This window comes from Zingiber officinale, chromosome 5B, assembly GCF_018446385.1.
Source record: "Zingiber officinale cultivar Zhangliang chromosome 5B, Zo_v1.1, whole genome shotgun sequence".
NCBI lineage: Eukaryota > Viridiplantae > Streptophyta > Magnoliopsida > Zingiberales > Zingiberaceae > Zingiber > Zingiber officinale.
The window spans coordinates 124,802,210-124,818,895 of record NC_055995.1 but is presented as its reverse complement, the minus strand read 5'-3'; the positions used below and the strand labels follow the sequence as shown (position 1 = coordinate 124,818,895).

General features: G+C 42.0%; 1 protein-coding gene across 1 annotated transcript; it reads right to left on the bottom strand.

The window, feature by feature from the left end:
* Window positions 1–1,647: 1,647 nt before the first annotated feature.
* Window positions 1,648–3,549, bottom strand: LOC121987833 (WRKY transcription factor 71-like). Its single transcript, XM_042541555.1, has 3 exons — window positions 3,025–3,549; window positions 2,348–2,494; window positions 1,648–2,220 (listed from the first exon to the last, which is right to left on the bottom strand). Exons 1-3 carry the CDS (start codon window positions 3,498–3,500, stop codon window positions 1,839–1,841), a joined length of 1,005 nt encoding a protein of 334 aa, XP_042397489.1. The 5' UTR covers window positions 3,501–3,549; the 3' UTR covers window positions 1,648–1,838.
* Between the last annotated feature and the right edge of the window lie 13,137 nt (window positions 3,550–16,686).

The window sequence follows — 16,686 nt, the reverse complement described above, 5'->3', positions numbered from 1 at the left end:
TGGTTAAAATTAATATTTTGATATTGCTCAAAATTACTTAACATTGGTTAAAATTATTTTAATTTTATTCATAACTGTTCTAATTTTTTTGGTCGAAATTAGTCCCGTGTTTGTTAAAATTACTATACTTTTAATTAATCAGAAATTTACTAGATAAAGATTACTACTGATCTTGTTCGGAATTTGAGTCAAATGGAGGCCAGCGGTGATGGGCGCTGGTATTGACGGAGAGGTGATTTTGATGCACCCAGTGTATGTACGTCCAAAAAGCAAACTCTCACGTGGAACTTTCTGATTTATAGTATGAGGACTGATAGTACCTGAACTCTGCACACACTCAGACAAGCGCCCGAAGCGTTAGAGACCATAAACCAGGAAAAAAATTCCCGATGCAGGCTCTCCGATGCTCAAATCAGGTTCTTTTCCCCATAAGAACAATGTACGATGAAAAAAGAACCGTTGAAGACGAGTGTGTATATGTCTGTACCTGGCTAAGGAAGAGGACCTCCTTTTTCATATGACGTTGTGTACCTTTAGAACCTGCATGTTGTCAGAGAATGTCGGGTGTCAAGACCTATCGGGTGAGAGACTATGTACGGTGGCCTCCTATTAGTGGAAGGAAGGTTCTATTCGCAGGCGATAGCAGACCATTGGAATATTCCTGACGTATGACAGTTATTCTTTGACAGGAGGTTACGATTCCCTAACATTTTGTCTGTTAGCGCTTTCCGTCTCACTCGGGTTTAGCTATAAACATCTCGGGATGACCGTTCAGATATACCACGTCTGACTTGAGTCTTGATGAAGAGGACAAGCTGTGGCAAGATACTCATTTTTCACGCCTTGATCGCTAAAGGGTCGATCGGGTGTTGTCTTAATGAAAGTACTAAACTTGGCTACACGGCCCGAGCTGGGGAAGTCTAATCAGTTGAGGGCAGGTCAGGAATTAGTACGAGCTCCATCTTATGTCTCATATCCGGGACCTGCACTGCCTGTGTCCGACCAAGAATTATACGGCTAATGACGTGAGGCAGTCTAACTCCCTCTTTATCCTGACTGTCGACTGCCACGCCCCGGCCCCTTGACTATTGACTGTCACGTCTCCTTAGCTATTGATTGCCCTTAACTGTCATGTCCCCTTGACTTTTGATTGTATGATCTTATCGAACCTAGTTTTATTCCGCGTATCAACTACTATGTAAAATAAATAATTTTGAGTAAAATTGTTCTATATTATAGTAATTTTAGCTAAAAATACTACAATAATTATCAAGCTAAGCAAAAAAGCATAATTTGTGAAGAAAATTTAGAATGAGAACTCTTTTAATAAGCATTTTATGATACTTAAAAATAAATGATGCCGGTTGATTCTTACAAGATCGTATCTTCTTCTCTTTCCATTTAAATTATTCTTCAAAGAAATATTCACTCATTCTCCTACCCATGAAAATTAAGAGCTAATTATGATTTCTAAGATTTGATTCTCATCAAATTCTTAATTTCCTAACGATGTGATCCAAGAATTATATATATATATATATATATATATATATGACACTGTTAAAAGCATTGCGAGGATTATTAAAAAGTAATTAATTAAACATAAAATGGACAAACTGCAAAACTAAAACTCAAATTTATTTTCAGTAGTGAATTTTGCCAATAGCCTTAGTACTACCATACGTGTTCACTCACATCGTTAATTGTACAACATTCTCCTTCATATAAAGCTCAGGATTAGCTAGATTGCTTGAAAATATTGTCTCAAGTGAAATACACTTAGTCAATCGTGAACGTACATTGACATTACTTATATATAATCATATAAATATATATAATCATGGTAATTGCCTCTCATTCACCATGGAAGAAACCACGTCTTGCAAGAGACCATAGTCCTGAAACTGCAGCTGCTGGAGAGATGGCGGCAGGTTCTGCAGAAACACATTAGGGTCAATGAAGTTCCCTCGCTGTCCGAATTTGTTATCGCCGGCGCTGCTGTTCAGTCGTTGCACAGCTTGCTGCATCATGAGATTGTGGCAGAAGCTCGCAGACATGGCCGGCGGCGGCGGGAACAGGTGTGTGCTCCCCCTTAGGGTTATGGGGCAGTGATGAGTATGCTTTCCCTCGTAGGTGGTTATCACAATCATTGGATTTTGGTAGCATCTCTCCACCCTCTTCTTTACCGGGCATTTCTGCGACGTGCAACGGTAGTAGCTCCTGCAATTTTGAAGCCATGATCGATCAATATATGCATATCTTTTTCAGATAATGTGTGTATATATATGGCCGATCCACTCAGGTCCTTAGATGATGATCGATCATCTATATATATTGGATCACTAACCTTGGATAAGGGCTGTTCTTGACAGCTTTCTGACCATACTTCCTCCATCGATAGCCGTCTTCAAGATGATCGATTTCGCTTTTAGTGACGAAAGCAACGCGAGGTTCTCTTGCTCGCTTCTCTCCCTTCTTCTTCGGTTTATCATTCCTGATTCAAAATATCCATCAGTGAAAACTATGAAGCTTCAAGAGAACTTAAAGGAAGTAATTAATATAATTTCTGATTGAATGCAATTCCATATGTTGGTTTGATTTCGAGATGATTCAAGAATTATATATTTTTATCAAGTCTTTCTTTGGAAATAAAACTACTTCTGTTTGCAGTCAACAGAGTCAAAATTTCAGTAATCATTGAAGAATAAAGAGAGAGAGAGAGCTTTAGTGGTGTGTGTTTTTTCTGGCTATAATTCTACCTCCGTTGTTAAAATGTGGATTATACATATTCGTGAGAAAAGAGAGAAAATAGGTACATCTATAGAAAGCAATATTTCTGGTTTTTGTTGTTTGGTTAATCAGACGAGGTGTGAAACCCTAGAAAGTTGTGTGCTAAATATATACATAGCTATGATCTATTTCGGTCAAATCAAACGCCTACAAATCATGAAAAAAATTTAAGCTGCAATTCACATGAAGCAAATTAATTAGGAAGAATTGGAAAAGGAGGAGAGAAACTCGTACTCTTCCTTAGACATATCGCCCACTTTATGATCAGCCACAGCCTCCTCAGGCCGTTGCACCTCCTCTTCCTGCTTCAGCTGCTCCTCCTTGCACCGCCGGAGCGCGTCCTCGTCCCCGGCGGCCTCAGTAGACGACGAACAATTCGAAGAGTTAGGCGTGACCGGAGGATTTCCAGTACTCAAACTATTAACATCCAGCATCAGCTCAGAACCGACCGTCGCCGCCGCCACCGGCACTTGCGAAGAGGACGACGACGATAATCCAAAAGCCTTATCCACCGCCGCGTAGTCGACCATCGAGCTCCGTAACAAGTCGGTGATGCTCAAGAACGTCGTCGTCGGTGGCGCCGCCGGGGAATGGTGGCCGTAGGCATCTGCACCTGCACTTCCGGCCGCCGGCTTCTGGGGGAAGAGCGGCGAGAATTCATCTTGGAAAAAGAAATTGTAGAGCTCCCTGTGATCCTGATCCCCCGACATGGAACGTAACTACCTGACCTGAGCTCCAAGCTAGATCCGTAACAGCCGCGCACAGCTGCAAGCAGAGGCGAGCCTGTGTCCTTATATAAATCTGGTTTTTTTTTTTGCACCGTACAGGGCGTGCTGCACGTCAGCCGTCGAGAAAACCCTCTAGCAACCGGCTAGTGTCGGTCGCTCGCGGTCTGCGTCACCGGTCCAGCAAACATGCGTCAGCACAGCATTGGACCGACCCTACCGACGCTCGAAAATCGATGTCCAGCCGGTCCGACCTACTGGCTCCTCCTCTCTCCGTCGGATCCCGATCGGACGGCTCCAATATGCCGAATGGGAGAAGCGTGCAACCCAAGAGCTACCGGATTTTCCATCCTTTCCATGGACCCAAGCCAGCTCGTGCATAGTTAAATGCATATTTAGCACTAAATACGTGTTTATTTGACGCAATTTATGCAGTAACTCGTTGAGCGGGACCCGCTCAACGTGTCAAACATTAAGCTGGATCTTTGCCATCCAGAACAAAAGTCAATGGCAGCCCTCGTACTCAAAGAATACAGTCCTCAGGATTAATTCAAAAGAGCAGTATACAAATACAGAAGCCATACAAAAAAAAAAAAAAAAAAACCAAAACCTGCACTGAGGTTTGACATTTCTGCACGCTGATTGAATAATTAATTTAAATGTAGGGAGAACCCATTTCAACGGATGATGACATGTGAACCTAATCCCATCACTGTAATTGACCGAACTATTTGTTCCGGTGTTTAAAGAACTTCGCAAGCCCTTTCAGTGGAGTGTAGCTGATTAAAGAAAGAGTTGAACAGAGGACGGCTTACGACCAATTCAACGTCTGCGTTGGAGTAATTTCTTTTTGGCATTAAGAAGAAGAGTTAGACATTTAAATAACTATGTCTAATTAGGAAATGATACGCGCGTTTTTAAATGGAATTAAGTATCATTTACTTTCCGTACGGTAAAGCAAGCTATCTGCAAAGCGCGGGAGGCACTCGAAGTTGTTAATGTGGTGCACAGGGGGGTTAACGCATCTAAGCTAGCTAATTAAGAGTTGTGTTGCAAAACATGTCCCACATGTTACACCCAGTAGGAATGGAGATGGTTCGATACGATATATCGGTACTGAAATCTTATATCGTATGCGATGCGGAGATAAAAATTTACGTGGCATAGGTTAATAGTCACGGTATAGATCAAAATCAAAACGGTCGACACCAAGGTTCAAGCAAAGCTAATCCGAGTAGAAGTGACTACATCGACCGATCGGAATGATGTTACTCGGTCGGCGAGAAATCAATCCAAGCGGACCACCCGTCTAGTCGGATATGACATCGATATTAGTCATGTGAAGTAATAAAGTAGAAAACTAAAAGTCTTGAAGAAGAAAAAGCAAAGGAGAACACTCAATCTGTCATTAAATGCACAGAAGCTAAGACAAAAATGTCTTCTATAGATAATTAATATCATTAAATAGGGGAAGATGGAAGGTCACTAAGAAAAGATATAAAAGGACATGTCGGGTATAAGGCAAGGGCAAGAAAAATAAGTCTTCAACGCCAGGGATCCCTTCCCTAGTTTGGTTTTGTCTTGCAGGTATGAGCAAGATTCTCATCCAGTCAGCAGAACCGCCACCTTCCCGGCTTTCCAACTTCACGTCCCGAATAGGATCATTTTGGCACCGCCTGTGGTAATCATTCCTGCATCCGAATAAGAAGATGGAAGACGCTGGACGATTCATAACGGTAATGCTGATGCAAGATGAGCTCGACATGCTGATACAAGCCCGAGCGGCAAAGATAGTGGAGCAACAACAACAAAAACAAGAGTTGCCCCGATCGTTAAGTGCAAGAACCTGTAGCCTCAATAGTGGGGCGGCAAACTGAATAACTCTCCGCTCGGAAATTGAACAAGATGTCGATCGACACATATAGGGAAGCCCCTAATGTGTCGGCCCTATTATGGACTCTAGCAGAGAGGGGCTGAATGGATAAAGATCGGGGATCATCTTTTGATGAGACACCCATTCGAGACACAAGAAAAAGGAAACTCAGGGAGGACGACTCGCCCGAACGGGTCAATCAATAGTTTTCAGAAGGGATTCTAAATGACCCTCTGCCGAAGCATTACACCCTACTAACGATTGGGGAATATAATGGAATGACCGACCCCGATGATCACCTGGCCAAGTTTGACAACACGGCCATGCTGCACCAATACACGAACGGGGTAAAATGCCGAGTCTTCATTACCATGTTATCTAGGTCGACACAACACTGGTTTAAACGTTTGTCGAGCGGCTCGATCCACAGTTTTAAAAACTTCCGAGCGACCTTCCTGCATCACTTTACTAACAGTCGCCGCCACCAGAAGATGAGCGTGAATCTATTCTCACTGAAGCAAGAGTCCCGAGAGGCCTTAAGGGCATATATCCAACGCTTCAATCAGGTGGCGATGAACATCCTGATGGTCTCTTTGGATGTATTGGTAAACACTTTCAATCAGGGGCTCACTGAAGAAGAATTCTTCCAGTCACTCATTCGGAAGCTGCCAAAGAACTTTGACCATCTATAGAAAAGGGCCAATGAATACATCAATGTAAAAGAAACCCAGACGGCCAAAAAAAAGAGACACCCGTCGAACCAGCGGTGGCACCCGAGAGGCGTCAATCGAGCAACCATCAATCCCCTAAAGGGCCCCGATCGGGTGGAACTCAATAACAACACGGGCCTAGGACGCATGCCATGCAGCACGTTGGGGCTGAACGCCCAAAGACCTCTAGAGGCAAAATATGAACATCGATGTTTTGCTCCTTTCATCAGTCGATGACTCATAATACCTGAGACTGCTACCTGGCTAAGTAGACCGACCCCAAGAAGGCAGTATCGTCAATAACCATCGCCCGATTGGAGACACAGGCGTCGATCAGCTAAGTGAAGGGAAGACGAAAGGACAGCGGTGGAACCACGGTGTAACCAATCTCAACAACGGAACAATCCAAATCCTATTCGGGAGCAAGCCGAACGGAGACAACCCTTAGCTCAAGAGGAAGAAAATAGGAGCAACGTCGCTCGGGGTGAGATAGCAATTATCATCGGGGGGGCAGACTGACGGTGATTCCAATCGAGCGAGAAAGTCGCAAGCTTGGCGGCTTGAAATTCATGACGTCAACTGCAGCAAGGAGAAGGCCGAAGGACCTGAGATCAGCTTCGGCCTAAATGATTTAGAGGGGGTAGAGATCTCCCATGATGACACTCTGATTATCTGAGTGGTAATAGCTAATTATGTGATTAACCGTACCTTTGTTGGCACAGGAAGCTCGATGAACATCATATTCAAGAAAGTGTTTGATCAGCTACAAATCGACCAAGGTGATTTACTGGCCAAGACGACTCCACTCTACAGGTTCACTGACAACTAAGTGTTGTCGATCAGCCAACTACGCATGGTCGTCTCGCTCAGGGAAGACCTGCTGAAGAGGACACGGACGACCAATTTCATCGCAGTGGATGCACCATCAGCCTACAACATCATTTTGGGCCGACCGACACTGAATGAGTTCCGAGCGGTGGTATCCACCTTTTGCCAGAAGATCAAGTTCCCGGTGGGGACAAGTTGGGCGAGGTTAGAGGCGATCAGTTGGCTGCCCGACGTTGCTATGTTTAGATGGTTAGAGTGGAAGCACGAGCCGCTCGGAAGACACCGCGCTTGGAGGTAAGCGCCATCATGGAGAAGCCTCCTGCTCTGGTCTATGATGAGAAGGAGGAGGTCCAGATCCATCCAAACCGATCGGAGGCGACAACCTTTATTGTCGTTGATCTGGAAAGTGAAAAACAAAAGCAGAGCTGGTCGCCTGTCTCAGATGAAACTATGACATGTTCGCCTGGTCGACGCACGAATTGTCATGCATTTCTCCGAACGTGGCCCAACACGAGCTACGTGTCCGACCGAATTCCCGGATGGTTAAACAGAAGAAGAGAGATTTCAGTTCGGAGCAAAATTTGATCATCTAGGCGGAGATAGAAAAATTACTGAAGGTCGACCATATACGGGTCGGAAGTCTAATTCCCAAGTTGGCTCGCTAACATGGTATTGGTCTCCAAGCCAAGCAATAAATGGCAGGTCTACATCGACTTCCACGATTTAAATAAAGTATATCCGAAGGACTTCTATCCGTTACCTCAGATAGACTAAATGGTGGACTCCACTGTGGGCTACGAATTAATATGCATGCTTGATGCTTACCAGGGTTACCACCAAGTGCCACTCACCCGAGAAGATCAAGAAAATGTCAGTTTCATCACGGCCGACGAAACCTATTGCTGCAACATCATGTCATTCGGACTGAAGAATGTTAGAGCAACCTACCAAAGGCTGATGAATAAAGTGTTCCGTAGGTTGATCGATCGAAACATGGAAGTCTATATCGATGACATACTAATAAAATCCCTCCAAGCGGCCGACCTCTGTGTGGACGTTGAGGAGACGTGCCAAACTTTAAGAACCTATGGAATTAAGCTGAACCCCAGTAAGTGTCTGTTCGACGCAAGGAGCGATTGTTTTCTCGAGTATATCGTGACCGGGTGGGGGATTGAGGCAAATTCAAGTAAGGTAAAGGCTCTGCAAGACACGCCTCCACCTCACAATTTGAAGGAGGTCCAACGGTTAACCGAACGGATCACCGCGCTTTTAAGGTTCATCTCTAAGACGTCCGATTAGAGTTTGCCATTCTTCAAAGTACTGCGTCGAGCTACAAGATTCCAATGGGACGCAGAGTGCGACCGGACTTTGGAAGAGCTCAAGGAGTATCTTAACTCCTTGCCTATGGTAGTTAAGCCGAGCATCGGAGAGCCTCTCTGGATTTATTTGTCGTCCACAGAGCATGCAGTCGGATAGGCATTGGTCAAGCAGAACGGTTATGAACAGCAGCCCGTGTATTTTTTAAGTCATATATTGAAAGATACTGAATCTCGCTACGCTGGTCTGGAAAAGTTAACTTATGCTCTAGTGCTTGCCGCTCGGAGACTCCATCCATACTTTCTTGGTCACCCGATCATCGTCATGACCAACAGTACTCTGGGAAAAGTCCTCCTCTACTCAAAAACGTTCGAGTGGCTAATCAAATGGACAACTGAATTAAACGAGTTTGATATTCAATATCAATCCTAAATGGCAATCAAGGCTCAGGCCTTGGCTGATTTCATCACAAAAGTCCAGAACGTAAAACTTGAAGCAACCTAGAGAATATATGTGGATGGATCTTCTACCCTGCAAGGGAGCGAGATCGGCATACTACTGATCTCACCAAGGAAAGATTGAATACAACTCTTCATTCGGTTGGAATATCGGGCCACCAATAATGAAACCGAGTATGAAGTGTTAATTACTGGCTTACAGGCAGCACGACACGTTGGGGCCACCAAGATTCTCATTCAATCAAATTCTCAGCTAGCCGCTCGACAGTTATCAGGGGCATTCGAAATAAACAGCTTTCGGCTCAAGCTCTACGTAGAAGCCTTCAAAAAACTGAGGACAAGTTTTCAAGAAGTCACTATACAGAAGATCCCCCGATCAGACAACCATTCGGCATATGACTTATCCAAATTGGCTAGCTCATTAACGTCGGTCATGATTGAATGCCCGATCGAGCAGGTTTTACTGGTGGTGCACATTGATCAAAAAGAAGGCCTCTCCTTCCCAAACGATCGGAGGACGTCGTTCATCGAATTTCTCCTATTAGGAGATCGATCGTCTATTCAAGAAAAGGGTCGGACGATTTATGTTGATCAGATATCAACGCTGCAAGCGAGCCTTTTCCAGGCCCTTGCTCAAGTGCGCGGATTGGAAGACATATAGTACATCCTCCAAGAAATGCATCAAGGCTCCTGTGGGAATCATCTGAGCAACCATTCATTAGACAAGAAGATCCTTCTCGTTGGGTATTTATAGTCCACGCTCCAAGAAGATGTCGCTCGGACAGTGGTCACCTGCCTGTCATGCCAGAAATATCACAGCATCCCACACCGACCAACTAAAGAGATGAACTCATTCATGGTGTCCTATCTGTTCAATCAATGGGGCATGGACATTGTTAGCCCATTTCTGACAGCGACAGCTCAACGGAAGTTCCTGCTCGTCGTTGTGAACTACTTATCAAAATGGGTGGAGGTCGAACCATTGGCAAAGATAAGTGAACATATGGTCATCAAGTTCATCTGGCAAAGTATCTTGTGTCGGTTCGGCATCCCCCGATGGCTCGTCTCAGACAACGAGAGGTAATTCACCGATCAGAGGCTCAAATAATAGTGCGAAGGTTATGGTATCCAGCAGGCCTTCACCTCAGTGGCTTACCCCAAAGCAACGACCAAGCGGAAGTTGCCAATCGGAAGATTCTCAGAGGATTGCAAGCTCAGCTTGACCACGCAGGAGGCAGCTGGGTCGACGAACTCCCTAGTATCTTGTGGGCCTTGTGTACGACCCCAAAGGAGGTGACTGGCATGACGCCATTCCATCTGGTTTACGGCGGTGAAGCACTAGTCCCGGTTGAAGCCGGAGTGGAGTCCGATCGAGTGTAGCACTATGACGAGGAGAATAGCGACAGGAAGTTAAGAGGAACTCGCCATTGGAAACAAAGATCGGCAAGAACACAACAAGTTCGATTGAAAAAGAGAAAGAGGACGCTAAGAATAACCAAAAGACCCAAATGAGAAGGAAAGCTTACATGAAAGGGGATAGATCGCTGGAGAAGAGAACGCAGCAGCAAAATCATCGGAGAAGAGCACACAGTGGGAAAATCTGAAGATGAAAGAATAAAGTAGACGATGACAACACACACAAGGCTTATAAAGCTTGCGTCCGGTCGACAGCAACCGTCCGATCAAGGGTACACAAACCGAGAAACAAATCCAACTGCTGAATTTGAAGACGATACACGTCACGCCATCAAGCGGAGGTCCGCCTATCACATCAGGCATGCGGCGGTAGTATAGGACACGTGCCTTTCAGTCAAAGGTCACATTTAAAGCCCTTAATTAAAAGGTATGGTCGCGTGCTCAGCCATAATCTTCTAGGATTTACACAAATTTCAAAAAATTCAAATGATGTCAACCACAATCACACTTGCCCGAAGGGATATAGTGAAGGTCGAAATTTTACGAAGTATTGCTGACCATCTTCCCGATCGACACACAATCTTCCTAATAGGCAAAGGCCAAGTAACGCCGAGTGGCGTTGGTTCAGGGATCACTCAGCAATTAATGGACCGCGCACAGCCCGATTGGGCATGAATATCACCTAAGGCACCAGCTATCCAGTCAATTGGACTTGCAGCCTTCTTCGACTAGACTTGAGGGGAAGACTTGTGATGTCGAGATAAGAGCTTACGTGGCACATGTCAATATCCACGGTGTAGGTCAAAATCAAAGCGGTTAACACCAGGGTTCAAGCAAGGCTAATCTGAACAGAAGTTACTACATCAGTTGATCGGAATGATGCTACCCGGTCGACGGGAAATCAGTCCGAGCAGACCACGGGTTGGTCGGATATGGCACCGACATCAGTCATGTGAAGTAATAAAGTAGAAGACTGAATGTCTTGAGGAAGAGAAAGCAAAGGAGAAAACTTCATCTGTCATTAAATGCACAGAAGCCAAGACAAAGATGTCTTCTGAAGATAATCAAATCATTAAATAAGGGAAGATGGAAGGTAACTAAGAAAAGGTATAAAAGGGCATGCCATGTAAGACGAAAGGGCAAGAAAAATAAGTTTTCGTCTATATCATTTTCCATTTTCTTCCTGTCTTTGACTTGAGCGTCAGAGGGCTAATGCTAGGGACCTTTTCCCTAGTTTGGTTTTGTCTTGCAGGTGGGAGCGAGATTCTCATCCAGTCAGCAGAGCCACCACCTTTTCGGATTTCCAGCTTCACATCCTAAACATGATCAGTATGTTATATTAAAAATTTTGATATATATAAAAATCATATCGAGATCATATCGATTTTTAGGATACTGATTTTTTATATGTTATAAATTCTATATTATTTACACTCAACACAAAGTCGTAACAATATTACCTATTGATAAATCCCTAAGTTTAGGTCTTTTCTAAATTGATTCAACCCTAAAATACCATAATGTAGCTATCTAAGGAACAGTGACTTTGAAGTCACTATTCCTTAGATACATTAATTTTTTTATGATCATTCCACGAAAATACGAATTGTGTCAAAAAAAGAAAAACCCATTTTTTCTTTTTCTTTCGATTTTTAATTTTTATTAGAAAAAAAGATTAAATAATTACAATGGATTTAAAAAAAAATAAAAACTTATTCTTAGGTAAATCAATTCCTAAATGCTTTAGGATTTTGTTTTTCTATTCCCATCATTATAGGAAATATTAGAAACTAATTATTATTAGAAAATATTTATTTATAGTATTTTATGTGTTATAAGAAAATATTTATTATTAAAGAATATTTATTTATTTTTAATATTTTATGTGTTATTAGAGAATATTTATTTATTTCCTATTATTCTATGTGTTTTTCTATTATATATTTACAATGATATTTATATATTATATATCATCATTAATAAAATATATAAATTTTATCATCAATATATTATCAGAGCATTAAATTTAACAGTAACTTTTTTTCTTTTCTCCACAATCGTCTAGACTTGACTAGTCTAAAACCCGAATTGCTTGTATTTGGATAGGGTTGTGTTTCGAGCAGAGGAGATTTTGTTGCACATGCATTGAGATACGAGCAGAGATCCTCTGGTCCAGGATCCCTGGACCAATCCTGAACCCTTGCATGTTCATTGGATGGGTAGATTATACCCCACCTGTTAAATAGATGGGGTCTAGTTCATCCCACCAATGAACATGCAGGGCCTCTGGTCCAGAAGATTCTAGACCAGAGGATCTGATCTCTTGAGATACAGTCGTCAAAGAAAATGCCAAAATCGTGCAAAAATTGGCACGGAGAAAACTACTCAAACAAAGCTGGGATGAGTAATCTAATAGAACTAAACATTTTAATAAAAATTATAATATAAAATATAGATTAATTCACTCGAAAATTAAAATAACTAATTTGATATTTTCATCTTGATCTTTTTAGAAAAAAATTAAAATTTTAAATTAACTGAATTAATTTTTTTAATTGATTGATTAATCTATTTTTTCTATTTTAGTTGGCATCGGGATGACCGGTCCTGTCCTATAAAAAAAAATTCATCGGTCATTAAGATAAAGTGGAAAGCGCTCATAGAAGTCAATCTGCTGGAAACAAACTGAGCTTTGGGATGTTCAATCTTGTTTGCTAAGATAATCGAGTCAAGTTGAACCGAGTTTAAAATGAATCAAACATTTGAAATGATTGTTCAAGCTTGGTTTGATTTATTTTTTATGAGCTTGAACTTGTTTGAAGTTTGGCTTGAGCCTAGTTTATTTAGATATTATCGAACTCTCAATTCAAGTTTGATTTAAGGTTGGTTTGTTTAGATGTTATCTAACTCTCAATTCAAACTTGGCTCGAGCTTGGTTCAAGCATAATTCGTTTATATGTTATCAAGCTCTTAATTTAAGTTTATTTTATTGTTTGAAACTTTTACTTATTTGATTGGTTATTGAGTTTGATGATTTAAATTTATTTATATATTTATTTATTTTTTTTATTTTTATTTAGCATATTGATAAGAGTTTTATTAATGAACATGATTTGTGAATATTGTTTAGAACGTTGTTCACGAACATTAATGAGCTGAATACATATATGTTCAAGCTTGTTTGTTTAATTTAACGAGTTGTTCAAACTTATTTATTTAGCCAATTTTATGTATATTGAACGAACATAAATAAATTCTTATCAAGTTGAACACCAAGCATATTCATAAATATTTAATTCATTTGTAACTTTAACGGTCAGATCAACCTTATTATGCTCACTTTTAATTTTTTTTAAATATTTGATAATATACGCGGTTGAAATTCAAATATTAAATCTCATTTATCAGAGAAATCCAATCATGGTATATTGTAAATTGAGCCCGAAGAACCATTAGTCGAACAAAAGATGTATTTAACAATTTAGGTTTTGGACTAATCAGGTCTAAACGCTTGGGACTGGTCTAGGCCCTGGACAGTCTAGGCACTTGAGATTGCTCTAGGCACTTGGGATTGCTCCAAGTGACAGGACAATTCAGGTGCTTAGGATTAATCTAGGTGCCTAGACCAGAATGGATTGAGTCAAGATAAAATGTGCGGCGAATGTGGATCAAATAACGCTGAGGTTGAGGCGCTTGGAAGGCCTTCCAAGAGCTTGGAATGACTTTATAAAAGCAAACTTGATCATAGCATTCAACAAACCAATTTTATCATCCTACTGTTCGTATCGGCAATTAGAAAAATGTGTTGTGAAGCTCTACAACTGGGGAAGCTTTAGGAAGGGTGGGTTGCACTTATGACTTCTGGATTAACTCAGCAAAGTATTTGTTTATATTTCTATTACAAGTTGTATTTATTTTATTAATCTTTTATGCTTATACTTGATAAACTATAAGAAAGGTTTCTCTACCTCTGGAAAAATTCCGGAAAGAAGACCACTAGTGGACTCACCTTTGAGTGCGTAGACCTTAGATGTACTGACCCTTGGGGATTGGGAACCAAGTAAATCACACGTTTCTTTTTGTTCTATTTATTATATTATGCTGCAAACTAATAACTCTGATAGAACAAACACACGATGAAACGAAAAGTAAGTGATGAATCGAGATTCCCCCCCCCCCCCCCCCCCCCCCTCTACAGCACTGATCCTACACCTTGTTTCCCGATCGAACGCTTATTCTTTGTACCATCGCTCGGCTTGAGTTGATGCTAATCAAACACCTAGGAAACAGGACATGTCATGTCACTTACTAATTTATACTCGGTATAATGAGAACGCTTTTTATCATAAGCTTGCGTATTGTCTCCCATCCCTCATAAATGCAGTCCGTGTCTTATTGCCACATGTCATACGCCTATGATAAAGAATATTCGATGTGGCAGGTGACTGTTGAGATTTGATGTGACTGTTGACAATTCAAATTCAATGATTTGGATTAAACCTCTCTCCTTTATCCCTTGATCAAACAGTTGTGAGTGGCAGTCACTAGGGTTTTTAAGGTTCACACTTTTAAGGTTTTCTCAATCATCTTCTTCTTCCCCTTCTCCTTTTTGCTGCCGCCGACGATTCTCCAAGATTTTTGTTTTCATTGTAAGTTTGTTTTCTTCCATCCTTCGTTCAACTTTCTTCCTCTTCTATGGCTTCCGCTTCCCTGTCGCTATCCATGGGCTCTAGTACACCTCCACCGCCTCTAACTTCTATGGCGGGGAGGTGGACTAGATGTGTCTCACCTATCATATTCCCCCCCCCCCCCCCCCCCCCCCCCCCCCCGACCATTGCATCATCATCCCATCTGGCCACAACCGCCCCAATCTTCCTCTGGTTGGCTATCTTACTTTCTTCAAAGACCAGTTCTTTGTCAACCTTCATTTTCCCTTACACCCTTTTTCTCAAAAGTTTATTCTTACTTTCATATTCCCTTTTAACAATTAGTGTCTAACTCCATTAGGTTACTGTGCAAGATTATATTACTATTCTGTCTATACCAAGTCCCACTGCACTCCCAGATCTTCCACTACTTTTATTATTTGAAGAAATCCGAGCCTAGGGTCTTCATCTTCCATGCCCAAGAGGGTGAGGTGTTTTTCGATAAGATGCCTTCATCCAATAAAGGATGGAAGCCTCACTACTTTTATCTTTGACTGGTCCCTCTAGTGACCTTCCCTGCCAGCTGGCAAATAAAATTATCCAACCCTCCCAAATTGGGCATGTATTGATGGGAGCCAGTCTACATCATAGCTCCCGCTCAGTTGTTTGGTCTGAAATACCACATCTATAAGCTACTAGATGAGGCCATACTGTATGTATTTAGACTGAGTTCCATCCGAGTATGATTGCCCAATATCTTCGGTAAGAAATTCTGTCTCATTTTACTATTGAATTTAACTGATTTTCTTTTCTATTTTGCAGCCAAAACCATATGAAAAGTCTTATTGAGTAAATCCACGAAGCTGGCAGATGAGGAGATGGGTGCTCGTAGGGAAGCAAAGCTAGAGAGCCAAGGACTATTGTCAATCAGCACCTTTGAGGATCAGACTAGTGAAGAGGAAGTCAATCGAGTCGAGGGGAATGACATGGCTTAAAACACTAAAGAGATGCCCCCCCGACCCTCCTTGCTACCAATAACAGTTCTTTCTGAGTCCACAAATTTTGGAGAGCCTCTAAGCCCTCGCTAATGGCGCAAGAGATGTCGATCGACCACACCCTTACAACAAATCTCAACTGAAGTACCAGTCATATGTATGCCCTCTAAACGTGGTGAGAGCTCCACCTCTATTCTTCATGAAGTTAGTGTCGATCGGACTACTCCAGCTTCGTCCGAACATACACCTCTACTTTCTAAGTTGCAGGTCAGGCAATTCCTACCCGACCAATTTACTTTCTCTTACCTCCTCAAACCGAATTATTGCAACCATGTTCCAAGATATCCTTCACATCCAAATCCAAGCCCAAAAGTAAATCTGCCACAAAGGAACCGAGCGGGCAACCTAAGCCTAAGAACATTATCATAACATTAAGGCTGCCCTCACAAGAATTTCTCCATCAATCCTTCAGAGTCCCTCACCCCTAAGCATACTATCAAGATCAAAGACTCATTAGCTCAAACTTGGGTTAACGCCTAGGCACGCATGGCTGAGAGCTTGCCCGTGAAGCTAGCTGATTGATTTTCGTAAGATGTCACTACTGTAAGCATTCCTCATTATTGCACATTCATTTTTCTTAAGTGTCCTTAAATTTTTCTTTACCTCATCAATTCTGGGTGAATGACTTGTTCCTTTGGCAAAAAATGGTGAGGCTAAACCATGAAAACTAGCTTCTAAAGAACTCAACCGAGGTAGCAAGCACCTCTCAAGGCTCAGCCGGTCGACTAGAAGCAGAAGTAGCTCATCTGAAGAGCCAGCTGGAGAGCTAGTCAGAGAACTACTAGTTGGATTGTAAAGACGCAAGAGGGAGGAGGTGATAATTTTCATTACGTTTTTAAAAGTCGAGATTATGCAACGAAAAAGAAAC